This window comes from Myotis nattereri, assembly GCF_964212035.1.
Source record: "Myotis nattereri genome assembly, chromosome: 4".
Taxonomy (NCBI): Eukaryota; Metazoa; Chordata; class Mammalia; order Chiroptera; family Vespertilionidae; genus Myotis; species Myotis nattereri.
The window spans coordinates 38,864,089-38,890,361 of NC_138079.1; the positions used below are offsets into that span (position 1 = coordinate 38,864,089).

At 43.9% G+C, this 26,273-nt stretch overlaps 1 protein-coding gene across 1 annotated transcript in view; it reads left to right on the forward strand.

Annotated features, from left to right (window-relative positions):
- The window catches only part of ARHGEF28 (Rho guanine nucleotide exchange factor 28), a 264,926-nt gene that overhangs the window by 111,443 nt on the left and 127,210 nt on the right, over positions 1–26,273 (forward strand). Inside the window, exons 5-9 of the mRNA XM_081090556.1 lie at positions 1,784–1,967; positions 4,504–4,684; positions 7,923–7,995; positions 19,150–19,202; positions 19,800–19,860. Of these exons, the coding sequence (XP_080946682.1) occupies positions 1,784–1,967; positions 4,504–4,684; positions 7,923–7,995; positions 19,150–19,202; positions 19,800–19,860 (552 nt within the window). The remainder of the gene's footprint in view (positions 1–1,783; positions 1,968–4,503; positions 4,685–7,922; positions 7,996–19,149; positions 19,203–19,799; positions 19,861–26,273) is intronic.

The following is a 26,273-nucleotide window of genomic DNA, read 5'->3' on the forward strand; positions in this document are numbered from 1 at the left end:
ACAGCTTGAAATAGGAAACATTATGACATATATAAATTATCCTGCTTGTTAGAGAGTTTCAGATTCTTAACAGCAGCCAGGAAGGCAAGCTTGGAAAAGGGGTTATGCAATTTGGCAGAGGTGGAGGTGTTCAATTAAAATGAAACACCCCTTCCTCCGCACTCCCCCCCCCCCCACCCCCTAATAAATAGGTCTCTTCCTGTTTGGCTGGTGCCAGGAGTTATTTGAACTAAAGGGTAACCACAACAGAATGACTAAGGATTGCTCTAATGGCAAACATTAAAAGGTGTGACGTATAACATCCTGGGCGCAAAAGGAACTGAGCAGGCTGTGTCGTTCAGTCAGCATTCCCATCAGGGCATAGGGGCTCATCTGCCCCAGGCAGGGGAGGCGGCTCAAAGCCCAGGCCCCTCACTCGGACACTCCTCAGTTTCTCTGCCTGGAAAACCGGGCTGGCGCCTCAAAGATATCAAAAACCCTGCCCTGGGTTTTTCAGGAAAAGGCTGTATAGAATGCAGCACACACCAGGAGGCTGTCCAGAGGGCCTGAGGCCATGTGCAGGGTTGGCCAGTTTGGTTATTACTTAACGACAGTGATTTATATCTACTGCCCAGTCCAAATTTAAGGTTATTGTCATACCTACATAAGGTTTGACTATGCCTTTCAATTAGCAAAAATTCAGGTTGGAAGATTGAAAAATACATTACTAAGCCCTCGTGAATTTACATTCATTACTAGATAAAATATGAATTAGTACAACCATTTTAGAAAACACAGAGCCATAATCTAATAAATTACTGCATGTTTATTTCAACAGATCTTGAATGTTAAAATTTTCATGTTCAGTTTGTTAAGATTAGGCTTGTTTTAAGGTGTGTCTTGATGTCTACGGAGTTCACAGCCCTAGGTTTTTTTAAAATGTAGGCAAATTAGTTCTTTTGCATATTTCCAACATAATGTTTTTCATGGACAACTTGGGTTCCAGACACTGGGTCATTGCCATAGAAATACAGGTGCATACGCTCTATATAAATCAGGCATTTTAAACATACACAAATAACTGAGATTTTGCCATTCGACTCCGCAAATACCAAATGACTTCAGTTTGCCAGATAGGATGCTGGATGTTAGGAATAAAAAACTTCAAGGACCCCCTTAACCTGTAAGATGATACAGCTAGGAAACAATCATGGTATATAGAGCAGCAAACACCACAACTAAACCAAGACAGTCAGCTACACCAGGAGCTGGGTGGATTTGGCAACACTGAAATGATCCCTCAGATCTGATAGATGGGTGAAGTTTCGGGGGCACCATGGTCTCCAGTTTCCTGGACATGTGAAGCCCCTTTCTGCCCAGTTTCTCACCAGAGGACAGGGTGGAAACGGAGGCTGCTTTCCAGCACTGGCCTCTGGGGGCCGGCCCTGCTGCAGTGGCGCCATCTCCTCAGAGGGTGCCTGTTTCCAAAGTGTGGTCTGTTCCCAGCCCTTGTTTTCCCTGGAAGACTTGGCTGCATGTGAGTGAAAGGGGATGCGGACGTGCCCCCTAGTGGTGGAAAGAACCCTGTATCAGCAACGAGGGGACCTGGCTCCGGCAGCTACCGGCTACCCGACCTTGGGCAGGTCACTGAGCTCTCCAAGTCTGTAAATGAGGGGTTGGATTCGATGCTTATGGTGGTTCCTCCAGCTCTGTCGTTCTTACTGTGTCTAATGCGTGGTCTCTGATAACATGTGTGAGACCGAGTTTGGGAACAGGGACTAACATGGGTTTGTCTTCTTTTCAGTTACTCTTCCCAGAGAGTCCCTGCTCCACCTGGCTGTGCGCTGGGGCCTGCCGAAGCTGTCCCAGTTCCTCGTGTGTCTCCCGGGGGGCGTTCAGGCCTTGGCTTTACCCAATGAAGAGGGTGCCACGCCAGTAGACTTAGCTTTAAATGGTGGGCACACCACGCTGGCTGACAGCATCACAAAGTGAGTCTGCCTACTTGGTAGTTTCTCTCGTAATCTGTTTCTATAAGGTCTGCAAAGCATTATGGAAAAAATTGAAATAACCAAACCACAAGCTAATATTGGTTTATGTTTTACCTTTAGTTCTCATGTATAAAGTACATACACAGATATACAGGTATATTTGGCATTAACACTTTATGGGGGAGGAAGAGGCAGGGAAAAAAGTCTCAAAATCTCTATAGGTAGCTATACTTAATAATAATTAATAACCCCTACTTATTTTTGGGGTTTCAGCTTACATATCACTTCTTCCGAGATGCCTTTTGTTTTATGGTCTTTTATGATTATTAATTCACAATAGTAATTGTAACTAACATTATTCACAATATCCACTATAATTTAGAATTTTATATATATAGTGATCACCTGTTTCATATGTCTCCCTCCTAAATCTGAGGGCTGAAACCATTTATGTTTTACCCACCCCCGTCTTCAGCACATAACACTCACTGAAAAAATATAAGTTTTTGTTGAATCAATGACTGACAGACAAACCCTAAAATACTATAAAGTCAATGGGTGGTTATCAGGATCTAGTGAAGTAATTTATCAACTGTAATGTTGTCTATGTTGATGATATCCACACTTTCAATGAATTATGAGTATATTGTTACATGGTTCAGATTGGTCATTATTCTTAAGCTATGAAAAGAGGATTCATATATGGTAATTTTCTTCACTTAACATGTGGTAAAAAAAATCCTTCAGGCAAATGGGAAAGTATATTAAAAATTCCAAAGTGCTACATAAATATTAAGTGTTGTCAGCATTATTATAGTATTAATGGACTTGTTTTTCTTGTTTGGCTCATAGAACTCAATGTAATTAATTTATGGTTTTATGATCCATTCATGGATCTTTATAAAAAATATATTTTTATTGATTTCAGGAAAAGAGAGAGAGAGAGAGAGAAACATCAATGATGAGAGAGAAGCATTGATTGTCTGCCTCCTGCACCCCCTCACTGGGGATCAAGCCCGCAACCTGGGCACATGTCCTGACTGGGAATCGAACCATGACCTCCTGGTTCATAGGTCCATACTCAACCACTGAGCCACACTGGGTGGGCCATATATGGATCTTGGAGTAGAAGTCAGAGCTTTCTTTTTTTGTGTGTTTTTCCCGCCCTCATTTGGTCAAATGATCACCAACCAAGGAAAGAACCCATCCACAGAGAATTGCCCTTTTCTTTGCTCTGCCATGACCCAGCAGGACTGCTTCTTTCGACTTAGTGACTGTTCCATTGAGATCCTGGAGGCTGACTTCTTCATCTTGTAGCTTTCATCTTTCTTCTGGGTCCAAGACCAGAAGATATTATGTCTTTTAAAAGTTTACACCTCTAATAAATCCATTCATGGGTGGGATTAGAAGTAGACTGACTGTCAGCTAAATTTAGAGCTTCCATTTTCTAAATTAATAGCAGTGACCTGATTGCTCAGGCTCCGAGCCCATTGTCCATTTGTCTCAGCGGCTTGTCATTGGAATAGGAAGTTGTTTCCTGGATGATTCTGGAGTCCCTGCCAGTTATTAGTGCCAAGAGGTTAGGAAGATGCCCCAAACCATAGAGCATAAGTGCTCTTTCTGGATCTCTTCTTGTCACTCCCTATGATGGAGATAACACTTACTGGATTGGAAGTACACTGTGTTTCTGAAGGACACATGTTTGTGAACAGAATGAGGCCATGGAGAGGAAAGAGGCAGAGCACTAGTTCTGTGACACAGGGAACCTGGGAGCGAGCTGCTGGGGTGTGACATGCTGAGGGCTGTCACCTGGGAGCCACTCACATTTTCCTCCTGAGGTTTCTTTCTTCTTTTTATCTCATGAGCTGATAAGCCATCCTGAATACTATGATACTATCCATGAAGCCTACATATAGCCAATAAATGTGGAACTGTTCTTAGCCAAAATAGAACAGAAAATAAATGGATATTCAGGAACTTAGTTTGGGAATATTGTGCCTTTGTTTATGGGAGTGTATTCAAGAATGAAATAGGATCAAATTTATGCATGTTTTCATTTGCATGAGAAAATGACTTACAGCAGCAGGCCAGTGTGTTTTGAATATCTCACTGTTTGTAACATCCAAACCTTACCATATTCCCTGGAGAGCCTGTCTGTTTTCCACTGTAATCATCTAATAAACTGGTGGCTGCCTGCTAATTTGTTCTACTTGTGGCCCCATTAAAGGGAGAGGCATCTTTTCAGATTGAAAGGAGAATGAAATATTGAGGTAAAGTCGATATAGTTTCGTTATTTATATAAATCTTTAAGGTATATGATATATATAAATGGCTTTTCAATTGATATTTCCTCTCGGTAGAAAAAGAAAGATGGCTTTATCAGAGCCTGTTTCCATGACTTTATGTACTTACTGGCACTGTCAGCAGGTGGCTTTCGAGGACCTGTTTGCCAGTTGGATTTGTGATATCAGGGGCAGTGGGATTTGGAGGCGGCTGCTTCCTAAGCTGTGCGTGGGTTTTGATTTGTGACGTTCAGTTTCCAGGGCAGACGTTCCCCAGGCTTCTCCCGAGTGCAGCTCAGCGAAGATGCCTTCCTGCGGTATATCCACGCGTCAGGAACGCTGACCCTGACGCTCCACCACACGGCCGAGCATTTGTTGGAGGCAGACATTAAACTCTTCAGGAAATACTTTTGGGATAGAGCCTTTCTCATCAAGGTTTGTGCCCCGTGATTCTAGTGTACAATAACCCGCGCCCGGCGAGTGCAGGCAGCACTCATTGTTTGGGGAACAGCATTTTCCTAATAGAAGCTTGGGGGGCAGGGAATTGGAAATTGTTACACAGTAGAATGAAGATTATTATGTAATATTTGGGTAGTAGAAAATAGGAATTTATATAGTGTTCTTGTTTCTTTTGCTTTTTATGAGCTTGCTTTGTCATTGGTGGACTTTAAAAATTCTAACATTGGATATTTTTTATTAATGTATTGGTTATGCTATAATTCTTATCTAAAGCAGTGTATTTAGGGTAATGTTACTTGCGTAATATCTACTGTGGGTTTCTTATGGCTTAGGTGTAGTTAAGCATTTGTCCCAGGGTACAGATTCTTCCTGAGAGGGGTCTCATCACTTGAAACCAGTTCTTTTTCAGAGAAGTTCCCTGCCCCTCCCTCCCCCCACCCCCCCTGGCCCCATACACATCATTGAGTGCCATCACAGCACGCCCTTCTCAGGGTTTAAGATGTTTCATCTTCACTATTTTTATTTTTTGGGTGGGATCTGGAAGAATATAAAGAATATTTACATCTCTTAATTATTATTAAGCAAAATGTTTTTTGAGTAAAAGGGCTGAGTCAGTTTAGTTGAGAGTGCTCAGGGGGTCAGGGTTCACCCACAGATCCCGTGACCCTGTGCTCTCAAGCATGTCCATTCATATGGCACGGCTTTATGGAGTACAGACTTCCCAGAGCACACAGTTCAGGAGACTCGTCTTGTTACTTACCACAGTTCTTGCCAAATGAAAGATTTAGCTCAAAACATTATCTCTAAAATGCAGATTATTGTTGGCTTTTATTTAAACCAACCATATAGGGTTTTATTTAAACAACTAGAATGAAACATGCTCTTCAGAGTATGAACTACTTCCTTTTGTTGGATTTTAGGGTATTTCGTGTGTAATTTTCTGGCATATGGTGTTTCCTGTTTTGCTTACGGGCACTTGTCATTTAAAGATACGAAGCCTTCAGCCATCCCTGGGCTTCTCCCCTGGCACCTGGTGTGGCTGTCCCGGCCGGGCACAGGCGTGGCCTGGGAAGCAGCACTGCTCGAGCTGCACTCTGCTCCGTGCAGGCCCTTCAGGGCGGAGCTCAGCAACATGTGTGTCCTCAGATGGCGGCACGGCACCTGGTGACACACTCCTGAGAAGGATGGAGCAGGCTCTGTGCACAGCAAACATTATTGAACTTTCTTTCCATTATAAAATCCTCCAACTTCTTAGTTTGGATTTGTGATTTCGCATAACACATTTGAGATAGCGCTGATCAACCTTGGGGAAGATTTAGGAGGAGTAACTGTAGATGCTTTAATATTCTTTCATAGTGGACTTTACAATAACAAAGACCAATGGAAATTTCTTTCCAGTTACTTGGAGATTTTCGCTTCATGAAAAACACTGAGAAAGTTTGTTTATGACATAACGTTGATAAAAGAATCAGTTACAATGGCATGGCCTTTTGTTCCAGGTCTTAGCACCCCTCTTTTTCTTCCTACCCCGAGGGGTGTGGCTGGGTAGTGAGTGGGGAGATGGGGAGGGAGCAAGGCTGAGATTCTTTAGAACATCCAAAGGCATTAATTCTTACCTGCCCACCAAATGTTTTTATGGGATTATTGCATCTAAATTTTTCGGTGGCACGTACTTCTTACTTGGTTAGATGTTATTTTAAATGTGAACAGGTGGTAATTGTTATATAGGTTATCCACGCCAAAGCTTTACAATTTTGGGTAACAAATATGAGATTATGCATTATTATAAGTATTCATGCTTTTCTTAAGTCTTAGATTTCTAAAAGTCTATTTTTAATAAGTTTTTATTGCTTTTAGAGAGAGAGGAAAGGAGAGGAATAGAGAGGTAGAGACATGGATGAGAGAGACACATTGATCAGCTGCCTCCTGTATGCCCCCCACCAGGGATCTAGCCTGAACCCAGGCATGTGCCCTGACTGGGAATCAAACTGGGGACTTCTTGGTTCATGTGCTGATGCTCAACCATTGAGCCACACCAGCCAGGATAATAGTCTATTTTTATATCTGGCTTGATCTGAGGGGCTAATTCATCCTTGGTGAACCACAGTGTCGCTAAGGAGGCAACTTCAGTCTCAGGGTTTCACTATTACACAGTTATCTGCAGCTTCCAGAACAATGGCAAAACCTTGCTGCAGAACCTAAGTGTGTTGTGCCATGCCCAAGAGCCCTTCGGCTGACCCCACTCAGAGCCACACTTGTTCAGACTTGTAAAAGATTTGTGTCCTCACATCCTCTCACAGCAGCACTGGCGGACTGGAAATTTGTAATGGCTATTAAACGTTAGATAATGACGGGTTGGTGCTACATATCCAAACTGTGAAGGGAGATATTCGAAGATTAAATACTAGGCAAAAACCTTAGCTCTGTCTTTTAATCCAGTTTTAGCTCTCTCCCTGTAGCAGCATTTTGTCCATCAGAATGCTGAGAAATGATACACGTCATGTCATGCTAAGGGGTTGCAGACATCTGTGTCTGTTGTAGGGTTGTCTAGGTTTGCCCACGTGTTCAATTTGGAACAAGTGTTGCTGCAGTCTTGGGTGGTTTTACCATGTGTCTCATTAACACATAATTCTGTTTTTCTTCACATCTTCACTGGCTGTGGGAAATCCATTTCAATAGAAAATACAGAGGGTTCCAAAGAGGACAGCTTCTCTTTAAGGTTCACGAGCTTAGTCTCGGCCAGGGACAGCCTGCACCTGTGTGTGTCAGCGTGCAGCCCAAGGCCCATGCTCAGCCTTGTTGTCATGAGGGCTGTGGTCCTTCCCCATCATCTGGGCCCCGGAGATCCCTGTGTCTTACGGTGCAGATGGGGGTTGGGCTAGGTGGGCAGATGCATAAAACAGTGGCCATTCTTTCTGGTTTCAAGACTTTGTTCTCTGTCCCCCTTTTTGGTTCACGTATCACGTTCTGAGAACCTTGTCGTGACCCGGGAAGCAGGAGAGGATTAGTTTCAGGGACAGTTTTGGCCCATGCCTCCAGGTTCCCCCTACATCTCTCAGCGTCTTCCTGGGGTGCTGCCGATCTTTCCCCACCTCCCCAGACCACGCCTCTGGGCTGTCCCTGCTCCGAGGTCCTTGAATGTGATTTTTATCTCTTTGTTGCAGATTTGAGTCCTCATTTGGTAATCAGTGATTTTTTTCTCTTGCTTCCTTAGACTCTTGAAGAGCAAGAAACCAGGCCAGGGGAAAAATCAGATATGCCTTCCAGTACTGCAGAAACCGAAGAAGGTATGCATGCTCCTTCTCCCCCCGGGAGCTCAGAAAGTGCACAAGACTAGCCGGCTCCCTGGGCTTGACGTGCACAGTGAAGAAGAGCCAGGATGAGGGGGATCAGAGGCAAGGTCAGGGTTGTGGGCTACCACGTGGCCCCTGGGTCCTCTGACAGTGTCACATGAAATATACTGTGCACTTTTGTTTAACAATTGGCATCCACTGAGTGCTGTTTGCCAGGTCCTGGGCCAGGTCCTCCCACACTCCTGATCTTCAGGGCACTCTCCTGACACACCGATTACCCACCTCATTTTCAAGTTCGGTTTGTTCATCCCATTCAGTCCTTCATCTCTTGCTTGTTCCTTAGCTTGTTTCACATTGTGGAGCCTCTACTCTGTGCTGGGTAATGGGTCTTGAAGAAGATGGAGGACGTGAAGGTATCTCTGTTGTCACGAGGGCTGCGGGCAGCACCCTTGGCATGTAGAGGCAAGGGGCGGGGCTGCGGGATGTTCTGCAGGTACGGACAGCCCTGCCCAGCCTGGTTGTCCTGCCCCGTGGTTCACCGTCCTGAGGGAGCTTCGGAGACTGAAGCTACAAATCTACTCGAGGTGGGAGTCCTGGCAGGGGGTATAATTTTTGCAACACATCGTCACTCCTCTTTTCCATGTCACAACACATGGAGTCATGTTGATGCTGCACTTGTGCATAGCACCCAGCTCATTTGCCAGGATGTGGTACTTTCTTATTTTCTCCAACTAAGAAGTTTACCTGGGCAAGCAATCTCTACCTCAGTTCAGGTTCTTTCCTCTTTACATACACACAAAGGTCTGATCTGTTAGGGAGTCCTGGTAATAAACACAAGTGATTCTAGGGAGCATTCTCACCTCTATCGTTGCACATTCCCATACTTGTTATATGGAATGGATTCGGACTTTTTTTTATTGTTCTTTTTGTTTTATTTTCTAAAACAGTAGTTCCAAGAATCTGACTACATCACTATGTCTTCTAGGATAGTTAGGGCAAAGGTTTTGTAGATTGAAATACATATTATCTTTTATCAGTTTCCTTTTGCTTTATATGTTAGAGTATTGTTTTCATTTTTTGAAATTATATGTGAGGATAGGATTATTATTTTGGTACATTATCTTGTAAATCCAGAATAGTGGAGGGGGCATTACAAACTATCTGTTCGTGTAAAGGGGCAACACATTGTCACTCCTCTTTTCCACGTGGTAACACATGGAATCCTACTGATGCCTCAGTCTGAGAGGGCTGAGAGCCACCGTACTAGATGCTGGGGTTAGGGAGAGAAAATAGGACGAGATCCTTGTCCCTAAGCCACCAGTTGTTGACTGCTGGTTTATACCTTTGATTCTTCTTGTAATAAGCAACACAGATTAGTTGTATTCCAGGTATTTGTCAGGTAGTATAATCTTAAACTCTTTGATCTCATGTTCGGTAAAACTTTATCTTGGAGAAGGAAAGTGTGTGGCATGTTGTCGGATGCCTGTGTGGCCCACCCACATGGCACACACTCCTGGGTTAAGCTCACCAGCTGAGCTCCCTCCCCAGCGGCACCCGTGTGGGCCCCGCGGAAGGTCCCTCACTGTTCTCTCCTGTGGGTGATGTGCTGGCCCCGTTGAGGGAGCTGCTGCTTGCCTAGCCTGCCCTAGGTGGCGGTGGGTAACTTCACACTTTCTTTGGAAGACCTGCAGTGGAAGCCTCTTCTGGTCTCATGTCAGGAATGCTGGCTTCTTCTGAGCATTTGGCTGGCTTTACTGCTCTAACTGGAACGGATCAGATTTCTTGCTTCTAGTTGGCTGATAAAAAGTTGGAGCTAAGTTTCTGGCCAGCCAGTTGCAAATGTGTAAGGTACTGCTAGATGCGTTTTTGCATTACCATTATTTCTTAAGCCCTCACCCTTGTTTTTCCTTTTTTAAAGTCAACTTCCAATTTTTAATTAATGTATTTTTTCTTTTTATTCCCCTGTATTACACCATTGAACGAATTGAGGACAAAAATAAGATCTAAATATGTACTTAAATTCTAAGTTCTTGTCCTTACAGGGTGAACAATTTGAGATTGGGGCAGGAAAACAAGCTGTCCCAGCACATTATGATAAGTGCTACGGGAGTAATGTGGCTCTAGCACGATGAGAACTCTGTGGAGTGTGATGGAAGGCTTCCTGGAGGAGGTGACCCTGAAGCTGTGATCTAATAGAGGGAAGGGAATCTAGACAGGGGAAATATATGCAATACAGAGTCCTGAACCAGTTTATGCATGATGCATTGGGGAGTCGGGGGGTGGGGGATGCAGGTTGTTTTGCAGTCCTGGAGTATGGTGTGTGTGTGTGTGTGTGTGTGTGTGTGTGTGTGTGTGTATGTATGTATGTGTGTGTGTGAGATATGCCAGGAACACAGGCTTGGGACAGAGGCAGGTCAGCAGGACTTGTACAGGCAAGGAACTGGAAATCTACCCTGACAGGGAAGCTGTTTGAAGGAACTGAGGTTAGATTATTATTTTAGAAAGGTCACTGTGAGAGTGTAGAGAATAGATCGGAGAGGCCAGGGAGCTGCTGAAAGTAATGCAGAAGAAGGTCAGCATCATAGCAGTGTAATGAGTGTGAAGAGGTGGGGACAGGTGGGTTCTGTCCTGAAGGTGTAGTATGTCACATGGGTGTCATGGTGAGGGAAAAAGGCAGTTCCTGGTGTGTCCCTGGGTGGATAGGCCTTACAGGAAGCAGGATCATGACAAAAATGTACTCAGTTTTAGGTTGAGTTCGATGGGCCTAGGGCAGTGGTCAGCAAACTGCGGTTTGCGAGCCACATGTGGCTCTTTGGCCCCTTGAGTGTGGCTCTTCCACAAAATACCACATGCGGGCGTGCATTTACAGTGTGATTGAAACTTCGTGACCCATGCGCAGAAGTCGGTTTTCGGCCCGGGCGAGTTTATTTTGAAGAAGTGGTGTTAGAAGAAGTGGGGGGTGGACAAATAGAGAGGGTGAACGAAAGGAGATAGACGAAACAAATAGACAAAACTAGTGTGGATGGGAGAGTTGGAAGGGGGCGACCTCAGCGAACGTACCTCAATCAGATTGAGGACGTTTTTAGCAAAGGCCAGCTTAGGAGTACCCTAATTAAGTTAATAACAGTGTACCTACCTATATAGTTTAAGTTTAAAAAATTTGGCTCTCAAAAGAAATTTCAGTCGTTGTACTGTTGATATTTGGCTCTGTTGACTAATGAGTTTGCCGACCACTAGCCTACGGGACGGACAAGTTAATACATACCTGGCTGTCAGTTGGACTGCAGTCACTCAACCGATAAGAAAAATAATTTGGACAGAAACTCAAGTCCTCTAACTTCAAACAATGTGTATATTTTATAGATCCTCTAGACCAGTGGTTCTCAACCTGTGGGTAGTGACCCCTTTGGGGGTCGAATGAACCTTTCACAGGGGTTGCCTAAGACCATCAGAAAACACATATATAATTACATATTGTTTTTGTGATTAATCACTATGCTTTAATTATGTTCAATTTTTAACAATGAAATTGGGGATCACCACAATATGAGGAATTTTATTAAAGGGTCGCAGCATTAGGAAGGTTGAGAACCACTGCTCTAGGCAATGCTTTAATCTCTTTATGCTTGTTGGACATTAGAAACTGTATGCACATCCCAGCAGAGGGCAGTATTCAACTAAAGTGAAAATATTCAATTACTTTTTTGTCCATTCATAACCCTGGAAGTGACTCAACTGGAAGAACAAAACATTCTGAGCATAAGAGCTTGCTTTTTACCACCTTTAAACTCCAAAAGCAAACTTTCCCTTTGACATCTACTAAAATATTCTTAATAGCTCATGTTTTTCGGTTCCTCCTGCAGCAGTGAATAGAGGGGGATGCTCTAAGCTTGTAGCTGCCATTAATTAAAAGACTATCATAACTCTGGCCTAGAAATTTACTGTGCTGTTCCTGTTAGTGTGATACATGGTTTTATTATTGTTTCTGAACCAATTATGTTCCATAATTTCATGATTGTGACTGTACTTCCAGAATGATGGGAAGTTATTCCAAATGAATTAAATGGCCCAAAGGTCATCTCATTTTTAATATGCTGGGATGAATAAGCTAATTATTAATTAATATTAGTACTAAATTTATTAGTATTTATTAACCTGTCAACTGACTCTGTTTTGTCCCTTGCATATTTTTTTTTTTGGTCCTTATTTTGTGCCTTACTATCCTACACTAGGATTTCCAAAGAGCATTATTCAGAACACCAGTCTTGGAAGATGTTCTGAAAAATAAGGATTCTTTGCCCAGATAAGTAAAAAACTCTTTATACGAATCCTATGTTGGAGATTGAGAGTACATTTAATGTTTTGCAGGTCCTAGTAAGTCCTGCAGTCAAGAAGCCAGTGTAATCCTGTTTAACCTAACAGTTCTCTAAATTGGTCATGGAAGAATCTCTTTTCACAGTTCTCAGCATCTCGTGGAAGTGGTCTGGGGAGGGTAGTTTAGGAATGTTGCTTCCTCATCTTTACTGATCCTGTCCTTTCTAGACCTTATTTCCTCCTTTTTCACTGTCGCTTGGGTTCTCTCCATCCATTTGTATAGTGATGCTCACACTGGGACTGGGCCAGGGGACTGACTGCTCACGGTCATGCTGAGTTTCCAGATCACCCATGCCTCGCCACACACTGTGTTGTTTGGGAAGCTATCGTGCCTAGAGTCTATGAGGCCATAAAACAAAGAGAACCATTGCAATACCATTGACCATTCTGTAAATCCACTTTCTTTTTTATTCTTTTGTAGTTTTTAAAACTCCTTGTGTGATTTGCTGTCTTAGCCTTTGTGTCACTAGTTTCTTACTTTGTTGGCTTCTCTCCATTAATTATCTTCCACATTCTCATTAACAACAACAACAACAACCACCATCACCACCACCAGGGGTTTAGGGTTGGAACAGGAGTTCCAGGCACAAAGGAGAGAAGGTGAGGTCCTTTCCTTCAGGGCTGAGGCAGCAGCTGCAGGCAGGCTCAGAGGGATTTCCTCCTCGTGGCCCCCTGTGGAAGGTGGGAGAGGCCATGGATCCAAACGTAGGGCTCAGCCTAGCAGGCAGGTGGGTGTCCTGTAGGCTCCATTACTTGTCCAGTCAATAGACATTTACTGAGTGCCCACTTTGTGCCAGGCACTGGTGATGTAACAGTAACCAAAAAGCCAAAGAGGGAAAACCCTGACCTCAAGGAGTTGACTGCCATTTAATGTCACTCAAGCATCTGTTGCGTGTCAGGCACTGTTCTGCGTGCTGGGGCTTCAGCTGCGAGCTGAACATGGAACACACATTCCAGTGGCTATAGAGAGGGATATCTCTGGGGGCCAGGAACCAGTTTCCCCCATTTTATACATGAGGAGGTGTGGCACAGAGAGGTCACATAACTTGTCCGAGGCCACACAGCCTGCCCAGGCAGTCAGAACTCACTGCACTGTAGAATACCCACCACCCTTCTAGAACAGAACATTGACCTATTTAGCCTTTGGACTGCTGGTCTAGGGTTCTCGCCAGCATTTGTGTGATGGAAAGTGCAGCATTAAAACCATTGCCTTAAATGAACTGTCTTCCAGAGGGCTGGCCTGTCTCACAAAGCTCTTAGGATGGGAGATTTGGGACCGACAGGCACAGACACAGACACGTCTTGATGACACACACGAGCAGCAGGCGGACTGCTAACACCCTCAGCTCTGCCACAGACTGCCTTCAGAGCTTACGCAAGTGACTTCGCTGTGGTTTCTTTTGTGGAAAATGGTGGCGTGGGAGTGTCAGTTAATACTTCCTTCATAGCAAGGCTTAAATGAGAAAATAAAGATGGAGCACCTTGACCCGTCTCTGACAACTGGTCAACTCTCGGTCATTGTGAGTTCCAGCTAGACCACGTGGCTAGGGTGGACTCAGTGGTGTATCCATAAAACAGAATAGTATTCAGTGATAAGAAGGAATGAAGTGAAAGACAAGTGTCACAGGATCTCACTCATATGTAGACTCTAGTGAACAAAATAAACTGATGAACAAAATAGATCCAGAGACGTAGAAGCGTGGAACAGACGGATGAATTTCACAGGGAAGGCAAGGAGTGGGTGGTGGGTGGGGAGAGACTAGCTGGGAAACATATATGCATATATGCATAGCCCATGGACACAGACGTGGTGAAGGCCCGGGAGAGGTAGGTGCCGGGTAGAGAGGTCAATGGGGAAAAAGGGGGACATCTGTAATTCTTTCAATAATAAAGATAAACTTAAGAAAAAGGAATGAAGTACTGATGCATCGCAACATGGATGGACCTTGAAAACATGCTGCTGCGTGAAAGAGGCCAGGTACAGAAGGCCGCATGTTGTGTGATTCCATTTGTATTAAATATCCAGAATAGGCAAACCCTCAGGATGGAACATAGACTGCTGTTTGCCCAGGACTGGGTGAGAGTGGGGAGGCGGAGGATAAGTGGGTAGTGAGTGATAATAGGCACCAGGTTTCAAGTTGGGGTGATGAAAATGTTCCAGAATTGATTGTGGTGATGATTGCACAACTTTGAATATATTAAATATCACTGAATTATAGCCTTTACGTGGGTGAATAATATGGTATTGAATTATATCTCAATAAAGCTGTGACAAAATATATGTCTGGAGAGGAGTATACGCTAAAACATTAACAGTGATTTTATTGATTACTTTTTCGTAGTCCCTTTCAAAATTTCTTAAGTTTTTTTTTTTTGGCTCAAAAGTGTCACAAATTGTTTTTAAAAAACTGTACTTCAAAGAAAGATGGCTTAAATTCTTTCTGAAAGAAAGCAGAGTACAGTATAAAAATGATATTGTAAAGGAACATGTTTTTGAGTTGCTGAGGGGCAAGAATTTCTCCTCTCAACTAGACGTGCTCTCCCCGGCTGCAGCTGCTGCAGTCAGTGGGGGCCTGGTTCGCTTGTTGAACTCAGTGGAATGTTGAGGGTTGAGGACTGACGGGGCTCACGGAGATATTTCTATAGATACATGCCTCAGTGTTTTTCCCAGTCCATGCTTATTCTTACCAGTATTCCCACTTGGAGGGGCTAAACCCCCCACACAATTGGGATACTGAAGCAGAAGGTCAAGGTGATGTAGTAGCCTCTGAAATAATAGTGGCGGATGGCTTCTCACATTTGTCCCCTCAGCCATTTTGAATCTCTGGCAGTTGTGAATAGGACATGCATTTAGGCTAAAACATTAAAGGGACACGTGGGCGTGAAGTCATTATAAGTGAAACACAAGTGCATAACTGGAGAGGAAAGGGTCGACTGGGTCTGACAGAGGTGGAGGGGTGGGAGGAGGCAAGGGGAAAAGCATTCATCGGTCTGATCCAGTTTGGAGTTGTATCAAAATAGTGCTAGTATTGGAAGTATTTGAAGGAATAATTCAAAAAATAAGCAGCCTTCTTTTCCCTGGCTCACCCCCAGGTTGCCTAACAACCCACCACATCTCATTGGCTGCTTTGGGCCACCAGATCCAGGTGGAGGAGAGAAGCCTTTATTCAGTGTCTGTAGTGTTCCCTGCAATCTGCTTGGCCCTGGGGATACAGGTATTGGACCCACATCGATTTGGACCCAGCCTTTCTGGGACTCATGGTCTGTTGGGAGAAACAGATTCAGTGAGAGACTGTGAACCACCCTAAGGGTTCCTGTGGGCATTTGTGGGGCTAGTGGAGCAAGCTGAGAGCAAGGCCCTTGTTTCCAGTCGTGCTTTGATGCTGCCCTGCAAACCTAACCCAGTTGTGCACTTGACCGTGGACAGTTGAATCCGAGGGTAGCGATGAAACAACAATAGTTGTCTGGCTGGCTCTGATCATGATTCTTCTTGCCTCCTCCTGGGGGAGGAGTCAGATGGCACAGCAAATGGTAGTTAAAGGAGAATACTGTGCATTCTAAATTTTCAATGTAAGCTTTTTCATTGCTTAAGTCTAGCCTGGTTGGCCCCATTTTTCAAAAGGAGACAGGCTTGTGCACAGAGTTCAAATCTATTAGGCTAATCTGTTTCTTAAGACACTGATATAAATCTTACAGCTACTTAACCCTGTTTTGAAAACCCTGTTTGCTGCTGCAGTGTCACTGGTAAACATGATTATTAGAAATTATTTCTTGTTCCATTGCAGCTTGGCAATAAAAAGGTATGTTTATGAAGTTGGTAAGTCTGATTTACTAGTAGAAGGGGTAATTCTTACTTTTGGGTGGGCCTGGAAAGCAAGATTAATAGGTCTTTAAAACAGAATAGCTTGGAGTTACTGATATCATTATCTGCTGAAGGTTGCTATAGCAATGAGTGGTTTGATTGCACAGTGCAGTTGGTGGTACAGTGGGTGAGTGTAAAAGGATCTGAGTAATTTAGCAGAAACTCTCCTGGAGCAATTTAATTAAACCCCAGTAGAATGAGTGCCAAATTCTTTGAAAGCTCTAAGATTCAGTTCTGTATAGACCTAAATTAATTAATGATACATTGTTATCCTGAATTTACGCTGTCACAAATATCTTTTTAAAAAAAATATGTCTTATTGATTGTTTTACAGAGAGTAAGGGAGAGGGATAGAGAGTTAGAAACATCGATGAGAGAGAAACATCGATTAGCTGCCTCCTGCACACTCCCTACTGGGGATGTGCCCACAACCAAGGTGCATGCCCTTGACCAGACTCGAACCTGGGACCCTTGAGTCCGCAGGCTGACGCTCTATCCACTGAGCCAAACTGGTTAGGGCTGTCACAAATATCTTAATGATTTTAGTATAAAGGTTTTATAACTTTGCAAATTATCTTTTAAATGATGGAATACAAATTTTATGAAGACTTGTCTATTTTAATATAGTTTTTAAAAAATTAAAATTACATTAGACTATAAGGAAAAAATGTAAGCTGGCCATGAACAAAATCTAGCTTTTTGAGAGGGGCGGAGAGCTGGGGTGAGAACATACTACCAGGGTGAACACATTCTTTACTGTTGCATGCTGGACTACCAGATGACATAGCCTTCTTCATTAGCAACCTTGAATAAAATGTGCCCTGTTCTTCTGAATCATCAGTGTTGGTGTAGAATTCTTTTTTTTTTTTAAATATATTTTATTGATTTTCCACAGAGAGGAAGGGAGAGAGACAGAGAGCCAGAAACATTGATGAGAGAGAAACATCGATCAGCTGCCTCCTGCACATCTCCCACCGGGGATGTGCCCGCAACCCAGGCACATGCCCCTGACCGGAATCGAACCCGGGACCCTTCAGTCCGCAGGCCGACGCTCTATCCACTGAGCCAAACCGGTTTCGGCTAGAATTCTTTAGGAATGCAGAATCATCCTAATTTAAGAGCATATGGTCTGACATGGCTTTAAAGGAATATTCTATCAAGGACAAAATAAACACGTGTGTGACTCTCGATATCTGTGCAGACGTGTCTGTTGAAACATTGGTTCTGGTTACCCTTCCCTTCATTTTTAATGCATTGCTGACATCTTTCCCACTTACCTAATTTTTAGGGTTTGTGTATACATGTTTCAAAACAAACAAACAAACTAACAAGCCCTACTATGTTACTACAATGTGGTAAAGAACATAGTGGGTGCTCCACATCAGCTTTCTGCATCTGTGCAGTGGGATGAAAAGCTTTGGACATAGGCCCTGACACAGCAGGCTTTTGCAGTGTGAAGTTGGCCTAGCTGACACACACATTGCTGTCCATGCTGCCCTGCCGACGTTACTCTGCTGCCACCTAGAGGCCTGTGTGGAGTGTGCATGTCAAGGTAGGCAGGGTGCCGGGGAACTAAAGCTGCCTGGGCTGTCTGTGTGTCTGCTGCCGCTGTCCTTATTCCCTGTTGAGGTCCGTTGACATGACCACACACAATTGAGGCTCTTGCTTTTTCATTTCTCCTTGTAGAGCTAATGTGACTATGAGTTCAAGAACCGTCCACTATTGTGGAGTGTTAATATCTTATTACTTGTTTGATGAAAAGCAAATTCAAAGTTTTTGTGATGTAGATTGTTAAAAACCCCTCATGCCAGTGAGAAAGTTGACTGCTCTGCTTCATCCTTGCCTCAAGGTGTAAATGAATCCCTTATACGTTCCTAAGCAGACACACGGAAGGAAACTCCCAACATGTTGCCAGGCAGTGAGAAGAGCTTGAAAAAGCCCACTGGGAGATCTGAGGCCCGCGGTGACTTAAATGAATAAGTGGGGCAGAGCCTACTTAATGGACCCGTTGGGAAAAGCCAATGGGGTTTCCCCAGAATGAGCTCCAAGCAGGGCCAGGGGGCAGGGGAGCTGAGGGGCCCAGAGTAGGGCCTTGGGGCCCACAGTGTTGGATATTAATACAAATTCAGAGCAAAGGTTCTTAGCCATCTGCCCTTTTATTTTCTTTGGACCCAAACCGGCTGTTGGTTATTGAAAAACAGTGGCCCTTGTTTACCGGCAACTGAGTGTTGACCAGTCAGTCAAGGCACAGAGAAAAATACCCCCTAAGTGAACCTTCCTGAACATCCCAGAACATCCTGACCACCGATATTTCCAGGAAAGCCTCTATTCAGAGAGGGCACCGGCATGCCTGCGGCTTGTCAGTGCTGAGCCTGCCGCCGTCCGAGGCTGAGCTAAGGGCTGTGCTGGCGTTCTCGACTTTCCCCGGTGCCCCAGGAAAGGCCAGACTGCATCTAGAATGAAGGGTGCTCGTTTGAAACATGAAATCTCTGGTATTTGAGGAAATAGATGTGCGGGATTTCCTCAGGTGGGTACAAGTCATGGCCTTAGAATCTGTGCTATTTTGAAGAGCCTTCCGTTAGTGAGCAGCCTTCCTCCTGTATCAAGGGCCTTTATTTACTTAATGACCATTTTTTTCCCCCTCAGGATTTCCTGTGAGAGCTCCTGGGCTTGTTTACATCTTGGTCCACACAAATAATCGCAGAGTGTGGCCAGTAAGGTTCTGAGATACGCTGCTCTGCAGACAGTTGATTTTTAAGAAGCTTAATCTAAATACCTGGTTTTATGCAGACAGTTTCTGGACAGTTCATTTTTATTCTTCATCTAGTTTCTTCCTTCCTTTCTTTTTTTATTTGAAAAGAAAACCGAAAGCTTTCATCAGCAGATCCTGATGAGAATTATTCCTTTTGCAGAGGTTAAGAATTCGGTGTCCAGTAGATCTTCACCTGAACAGGAGGATGGAAAGGTAATGACTCCCTGGCCCCCTTTTTTTCCTCTGTGCTGCTCCCCAAAGTTAAAGTGGAAGTGAAGATCTGGTGGTAGTAATTTTTTTACAACCCCCCCAGAAAAAAAACCAACACACACACACACACACACACACACACACACACACTCAAGGATGTGCCCCATGCCACATTCGGAATAACTTGAAATTCAGTTTTCTTTATCGAATTTTCCATCTCTAATGTTTATGACCATACCTAGCTATCTCTCTAGTAGTATATGCAAGATGACATAATACATTTTCTGAAAAAAACTTGTACTTCAGGACTGATCAGTAGCTGTGTGCCGGTAAGGCGCTTGCTAGAGTGAACCTGGGAGAGAGCCTTGGAGCAAAAGAAACCAGGGAGAGCTCCAGGCAGGTTTCAGCTTGGGACAGGCCCGTCTCGTATTTTTAGCTCTTAAATACTATCAGTTAAGGACAAGACTAGTTTTCTGTTTATGTGTGGTGCACATGTAACATGTCTTTACTGGTGTTCTCTGAGGTTGTTTTTCTAGTTTACAAAAATAAGGAAGCATTAATATGGCATTAAAAACACACACCTGACTTTATCTCTTCCAGGGCGTGAAAAGCCCGGTGGTTCAACTGAATGAGCATGAAGACCAGGACAGTCTAGATTTGGGTAGGTTCCAAAATATGGCTTCCCCTTGCACTCCTAGGGGCAGCACCGTCCCAGGTGCATGGAGGACAAGAAGGAAATATATTTAAAAAAGAAAGCCTTCCTTCCTGGGAGCCTTGTCTGTTTCTTGAAACTCACTCAGATACATTTTCTTTGCAGCATTAGTTATGCAATGACCTCAGAGGTTGAGTATTTATAAAGTAAAAAGCAAAACAATCAAAACCGAGCAATGGAGGCTTTTCCTGAGCTGTTTTGTTCTGAGCCAGCTGGGGCTGGGGACTTGTCCTCTGTTACCTTGTTAGGCACAGCCCTCAGGTTCAGCGACTCCCCTCGTGGAGAGTGCCTCGTGGAACTGGGACTGATAACGTCCTTCCTCCTGGCCCTGGAATCCCCAAGCTGACCACTGTTTCATTTTGATACCCAGTGTGGCCCCTTGGAGCTGAGCTGATAGGATCTTACCCCTGGCCTCCTTCAAAGACCCCGGGAGGCCCCTGGACAAGGTGAAGGTCTTCCTTCCTGTGGGCCTGGAAATTCCCATCTGCTCACATGCATGCTAGTTCACAGCGCCCTGAGGGCTCCTCCACAAAGCTCTTCCCTGGACATTTTCTAATTCTTCAGGACTAATCCAGGCCCAGGGTCCTCTTTTGAGTTACAGCCTGATGAGGCTGTTGGGTTGGACGTACATAGGCTGGGCGGAGGCCTCGTCTGGCCACCTGGATGGTCTTCGAAGGCCTCCGTGCTAAGTGGAAAGCAGATAAGCACCAGCTTTCCTAGGTGGTGTCTTCAGGCTCAGCACAGCTGAGGCAGGTCACATACCTGGAAAGCACAAGGACCAAGCAGTCGTAGGAGTTGCAGAAGCGAGGTGGCGGTGGCGGTGGCGGTGGCGGTGGCGGTGGCGGTGGTGGTGGTGCAATGCTCAGGCTGGTGTGAAATCGGGAAAACAAGACGATGCCCAGGGTGGTCCCGCAGAGCCTAGTGGTCGGGGTGCTCCCTGGAGGCCCATGGAGTGTTATGGGCACATTTGGCAGCTATTGGACAAAGCAGTTACAACAGTTGGGAAATCATGAAGCATGAGGCCGGGCGAGGAGGAAGCACCCTCAGGGGTGGTTGGCTGAGCTGCTGGTAGCTTGGCCATGAGCCAGCAGTGATTTGCTGGATCTCTTTGCGTGTGGAGCTCCTGAAATTGGAACAGACACGGAGACCATCCCCAGCAACCCACACGCCTTTACTATTCCTGCTATATCAGGTAAGAGGAAGAATTGACTTCTGGAAGTGGGGTGATGAGAGGTGCAGGCCAGCATGTCCGTCTGGATGGCTGCTGTGGCCACTAAAGCCGGGAGTGTGGCCCTAGCTCATGCATACAGGATGTCACATCCACCCAGTGCATCACACACCCAGGAATGCTAGCTCCAAAGAATGTTTACCAAGACAAATTGCTGGTGGGGGGGAGTGTTGGCTGGTAAATGTATGAAATACCAGGATTATTTTATTTTTATTTTTTTTAAAATATATTTTATTGATTTCTTACAGAGAGGAAGGGAGAGGGATAGAGTTAGAAACATCGATGAGAGAGAAACATCTATCTGCTGCCTCCTGCACATCTCCTTCTGGGGATGTGCCCACAACCAAGGTACATGCCCTTGACTGGAATCAAACCTGGGACCCTTCAGTCCGCAGGCCGACACTCTACTGAGTCAAACCGGATAGGGCATACCAGGATTATTTTAATTTTAGGTTTTGAAAACTCACTTCATTCTCAAACTGGTATACTTGCTGGTAAAGAAGACACATGTGAAGGAAATTGTGGTAGCCTGACCTAATCCGGGTGTTTTATCAGTAACATCATTGTGTCTGAGGAGGATTGTAGGGAAGGGTTTGAGACAGAACCGTGTGTGACGTTAACCTGATGATTTATGAAAGGGTTGTGAATGATTGTGCTTCGTGCTTACATTTGCTTTTTGTTAAACTTTTTTTGGATTAAAAAATGTTGCCTGACTTTATGCAAAGAAAATGATAGTAGATTTTAAAAGAACCTTCTGACTCAGAGAAGGGGGCAGCCAGCAGTGAGCAATAGTCAGATGCCAAGCTGGAGTCTGCAGCTGAAAACCGCTTTTCCTCAAGGCCATTTTCAGCCTGTTTTGCTGTTTTATACGTGTGTACGTTCTGTTCAGTCTCTAGGGAAGGGCTGATACATGTGGGGTTGAGGTATGTCTTTGCTGACTTGTATTATTGAAAATGTTTGATGTGAGTTTAGTGTGATCTCATAGACTACATCAGTGCTGTTGCAATAGAACTCTGTGACGACGGACATGTTCTGAATCTGCACTATTCAGCATGGTCGCCAACAGCCACATCTGTTTCTAGAATGTGTGATGTGTAACTAGTGTGACTGAGGAGTTGACTTTTACATTTTATTTAATTTATTACGCTGGGAATTGACGTTGTATTGTTGTTGTTAACCCATCAGAGCATCAGGAATCATACTGGCCATTAGTTATCCGCCGAGAATGTTGATTGGAGGGTTAATGTCTCCAGGGGACAGCAGTTAGTAAGCTCTTCCGAGCCAGTGCCCCTGCCACCTCATCGAGAAGTGATAGTAGGATTCCATTTATGGTGAGTCAGTAGTAATGGGCCCACTCTCTGTGGATGCTGCGAGGGCCTGGTGTTTTGCTCAAAAGGGAGGGCTGGGACCTGATTCCATTGCAGTGGGGAGTAGGACGCCCCAGTGGTTCTTTCACATTCTTGGCAGGTAGAATGGGAGGAGAGGGCAAAGCATTTGGAGGAAATGGAAAAAGAGAAGGTAGATGAAATGGATCGATACAGAAATTAAGAAGGGAGGGTCCAGTTAGTCCCTGGTAGAAGTGTAGAAGTATTGAGGGCTAAAAATGATTAAAAACTAGAGGCTCAGTAGTGGGCAGTGGCAAATGCTGTGCCCAGGAGAAGGGAAATGAGCATCTGGCAGGAACAAGTAGACCAGGGGTCCTCAAACATTTTAAACAGGGGCCAGTTCACTGTCCCTCAGACCGTTGGAGGGCCGGACTATAGTTTAAAAAAAAAACTATGAACAAATTCCTATGCACACTGCACATATCTTATTTTGAAGTAAAAAAACAAAACTGGAACAAATACAATATTTGTATTTGCATGTGGCCCACGGGCCGTAGTTTGAGGACCCCTGAAGTAGACTGCCTGTGGGAAGATGGCCGAGCTTTGACTGCCCTATTGGATTCCCAACTGCAAACAGAGATACATTAGCTGTAAACAGCTTGATTAGCTGCTCTTTGCAAACTTTACTTTTAAAAGGTTGAATCTGAAAAATTAAAACCATGGTTAGAATTAAGATGTCCAACTCACAGTTGAGTTTGTGCTGAGGACTCTGACATAAGAGCGCCGGTATCTCAGGTGAATTGCAGAAGCTCCTGGAAGGTGACACCCCTGCTCTCTCAGCAAGTGATATTCCAGAATGTGAGTAGGTTGTGTGTGACAGCCAGATTTGGTGACACGCATACCGAAGCTGATTTTCTTGCAGTAATTTATCAGCCATGGCTGCATTGGACTAAAGAGTATTTGAAACTTACTTGGCTAAAATTGTATATTGTATGACTATTGGATGGGGGGGAAAAGGGACTTGGTGAAACTGGCTTACTCAAACAAGAACTATGTGAGCATCATGTAACTTTCCTCATGGGGGACGATGGAAGGCAGGTAGGGAGAGACTAGGGGAGGTGGCGGCGGCATTGTCTGGCATCATCTGTTTTGCTCGGGCAGTCACAGTACCTTGATTGAGGCTCTGGGCATAAAGCAGTGCCATGTCTGCTGTTCCAGGTTTGGCTGGCACACAGTGGACTTGGCATAAGTATCAGAGGAGATTTTAAACATAACATCTTGCTAAATAGCTTTTGCTGAAAAATTATTGTTTTTTAAAATCATGTAGAAAATCAGAAATTTTAGAATGAGTAGAAAAAAAGAAAAACATCCCTATAATTTTCCCACTCCCAAGGAGCTACTCTTAAATTTCGGTATATTTCCTACCAGTATTTTTTCCTATGCATCTATTGTTTGTATCGTTATGATCATGTAAACAGTAGAATTTTGTGTCCTGCTTTATTCATTAAACAGCATATACCATAAGTATGCTCCATTTCAGAAGGTAGCTTATACCAATTCTGACCATTTCCTACAAAAAATATGGATTATTTTTCCAAGAAGAAAGGGAAAATGTCACAGAGTCTCCCGAGGAGTATATTATTTGACTTTAAGGAGTGGTTTGGTTGTCAGTAGGTGCTGAGGCTTGAATCCCAATTATTCTTTAACACTTTGGGTCACTTCATTGCTCTTGCTGTTTGTTACTTATACTTGGTCTGAGAAAAAGCAAGCCTCTCAGTGGGTGTTGAGCCTGGGAGGGTGGACATGAGGGAGACAGATGAACAGAAGTGGGATGTGGAAGGAGACCGGACTTGATGCCCCAAAGCAGAAACAGATAGAAGCAAACGTTAGGATGTGAGGTGCTTCAGATTGCTCAGCCTAAATGACGCAGACTTCTGTAACTGCGGACCAGACCAAGAAGGAGAAACAAGGGCCCCACACAGGAAGCTCAGGGAGACGCCAGCAAAGGGAATCTGGAAGGAAATGATTGGAAGATCCAAAGAAACAGTGCCTCTAGTGCTGGTTAGGCAAACCATCAATTAAGTAGGACTAATTAGATTAATATTTCTTTTCTTATGTTCACTAAAAGTTTGGAAATGAAAGTAATGCTGTTAAGCTGTAAAAACTTGTAAAACTGTATTTTTAAATTGTTTGTGAACATACAGCTTTGCAAATGTTCCCAACAACATTTTGGGAACATTAAGGTCCTAGATCTTAAGTGTGAAATCTTAAGATCTTGGACCCATGTTAGTGGAAGTTGGTCCTCTATTGCCTATTACTATTTTTTATTTTTATTTTTTAGGTGAAAAGTACAGAAACTTTATTGCAACCAGACACTACCTCTAAAACCTAATTCTAAATTCTAAGCCTAAGACTGTCCCTCCTGGACGGACAGACAGAGAAGGGTGGCCGCTGCTTTCTTTGTCTTGAGGCATTAAATAGGCTGCAGCTCTTTGTCTGAACCTGACCCCTTCTTATTGGTCATTCTGCTGCACAGAATTAGTTTCCAAAGCTCAAAGCCCACGTGGTGTCCCCCACCTTCTCTCCCCCTTACCTTGTTGGTTGGAGTCACTTTTGATTTATCTTATTCCTCTCCCAGTTGTGTTGAGAAAGAAAGACTTATCTTATGGGCCTCCCAGCTACTCAGGTCAGGGCTCCTTTTGGCCTAACTTATGGTCACTTTAATTGCTCAGGCCCGAGATACCCCTGTCTGTCCTTGGTTTATGGCTGTCTTATTTGCATAGGCCAGATATATTTCTATTTTATTGGCTATTATTTGAAAACACAACTCTATCTATATTGAGATCTCAGGAATGTTGCATGCTGATTGGTGTTTTTAGTTTCTTGGGATATATTCCCAGAAGTAGGATCATTGGGTCAAATGGGAGTTCAACTTTTAGTTTTTTGAGGAAACTCCACTGTTCTCCACAGTGGCTGCACCAGTCTGCATTCCCACCAGCAGTGCACAAAGGTTCCTTTTTCTCTGCATCCTCGCCAGCACTTGTCGTTTGTTGACTTGTTGATGAAAGCCATTCTGACAGGTGTGAGATGGTACCATATTGTCATTTTGATTTGTATCTCTCGGATGATTAGTGACTTTGAGCATGTTTTCATATGTCTTTTGGCCTTCCTTATGTCTTCTTTCGAAAAGTATCTATTTAGGTCTGTTGCCCATTTTTTGATTGGGTTGTTTATCTTCCTTTTGTTAAGTTGTATGAGTTGGCTAATGTCTCTTTATGCTCCAGGCTACAGAAGTTTTACTCCCCCACCCTGTTTTTTTTTTCTTTTTTTTTTTTTGGGGGGGGGGGCGGGGGTGGTCATTTCTCTACTATAAGCCAAAGCTTACCAGTGATATGGTTTTGAAATCAAGGGGCTGGGATGGAAAAATATCCCAAGAAGACCTTTGAGAATGCAAAGTTATTTGTAAAAATTGACTCAAATTTTATGACTTTTGTTAACTTCAGTGAAATTTTCTTATTGCAGTTGTTGAGGTTTTAAAAATTGTTTTTGGTAGAGGAAATTGCTGACTTACTGGAATTGTGCTGAGTATTATAAGCTCAATTTGGTTTTCTTATCACAAATGTCTTGCCTTTTATATTTGCGGCTTCATTGTTTGGATAAAATTCCCCCTGTGGAATGCAGGTAAAATATTGTTTCATTAAATTAGACAATTAGGGTATTTATCGGAAAACTTTTATCCCATAAATTAGAAGAAAGAATTTTTTTAGGTTAATATATACTAGACTAGGAAACATGAAGAAACTAAAGCC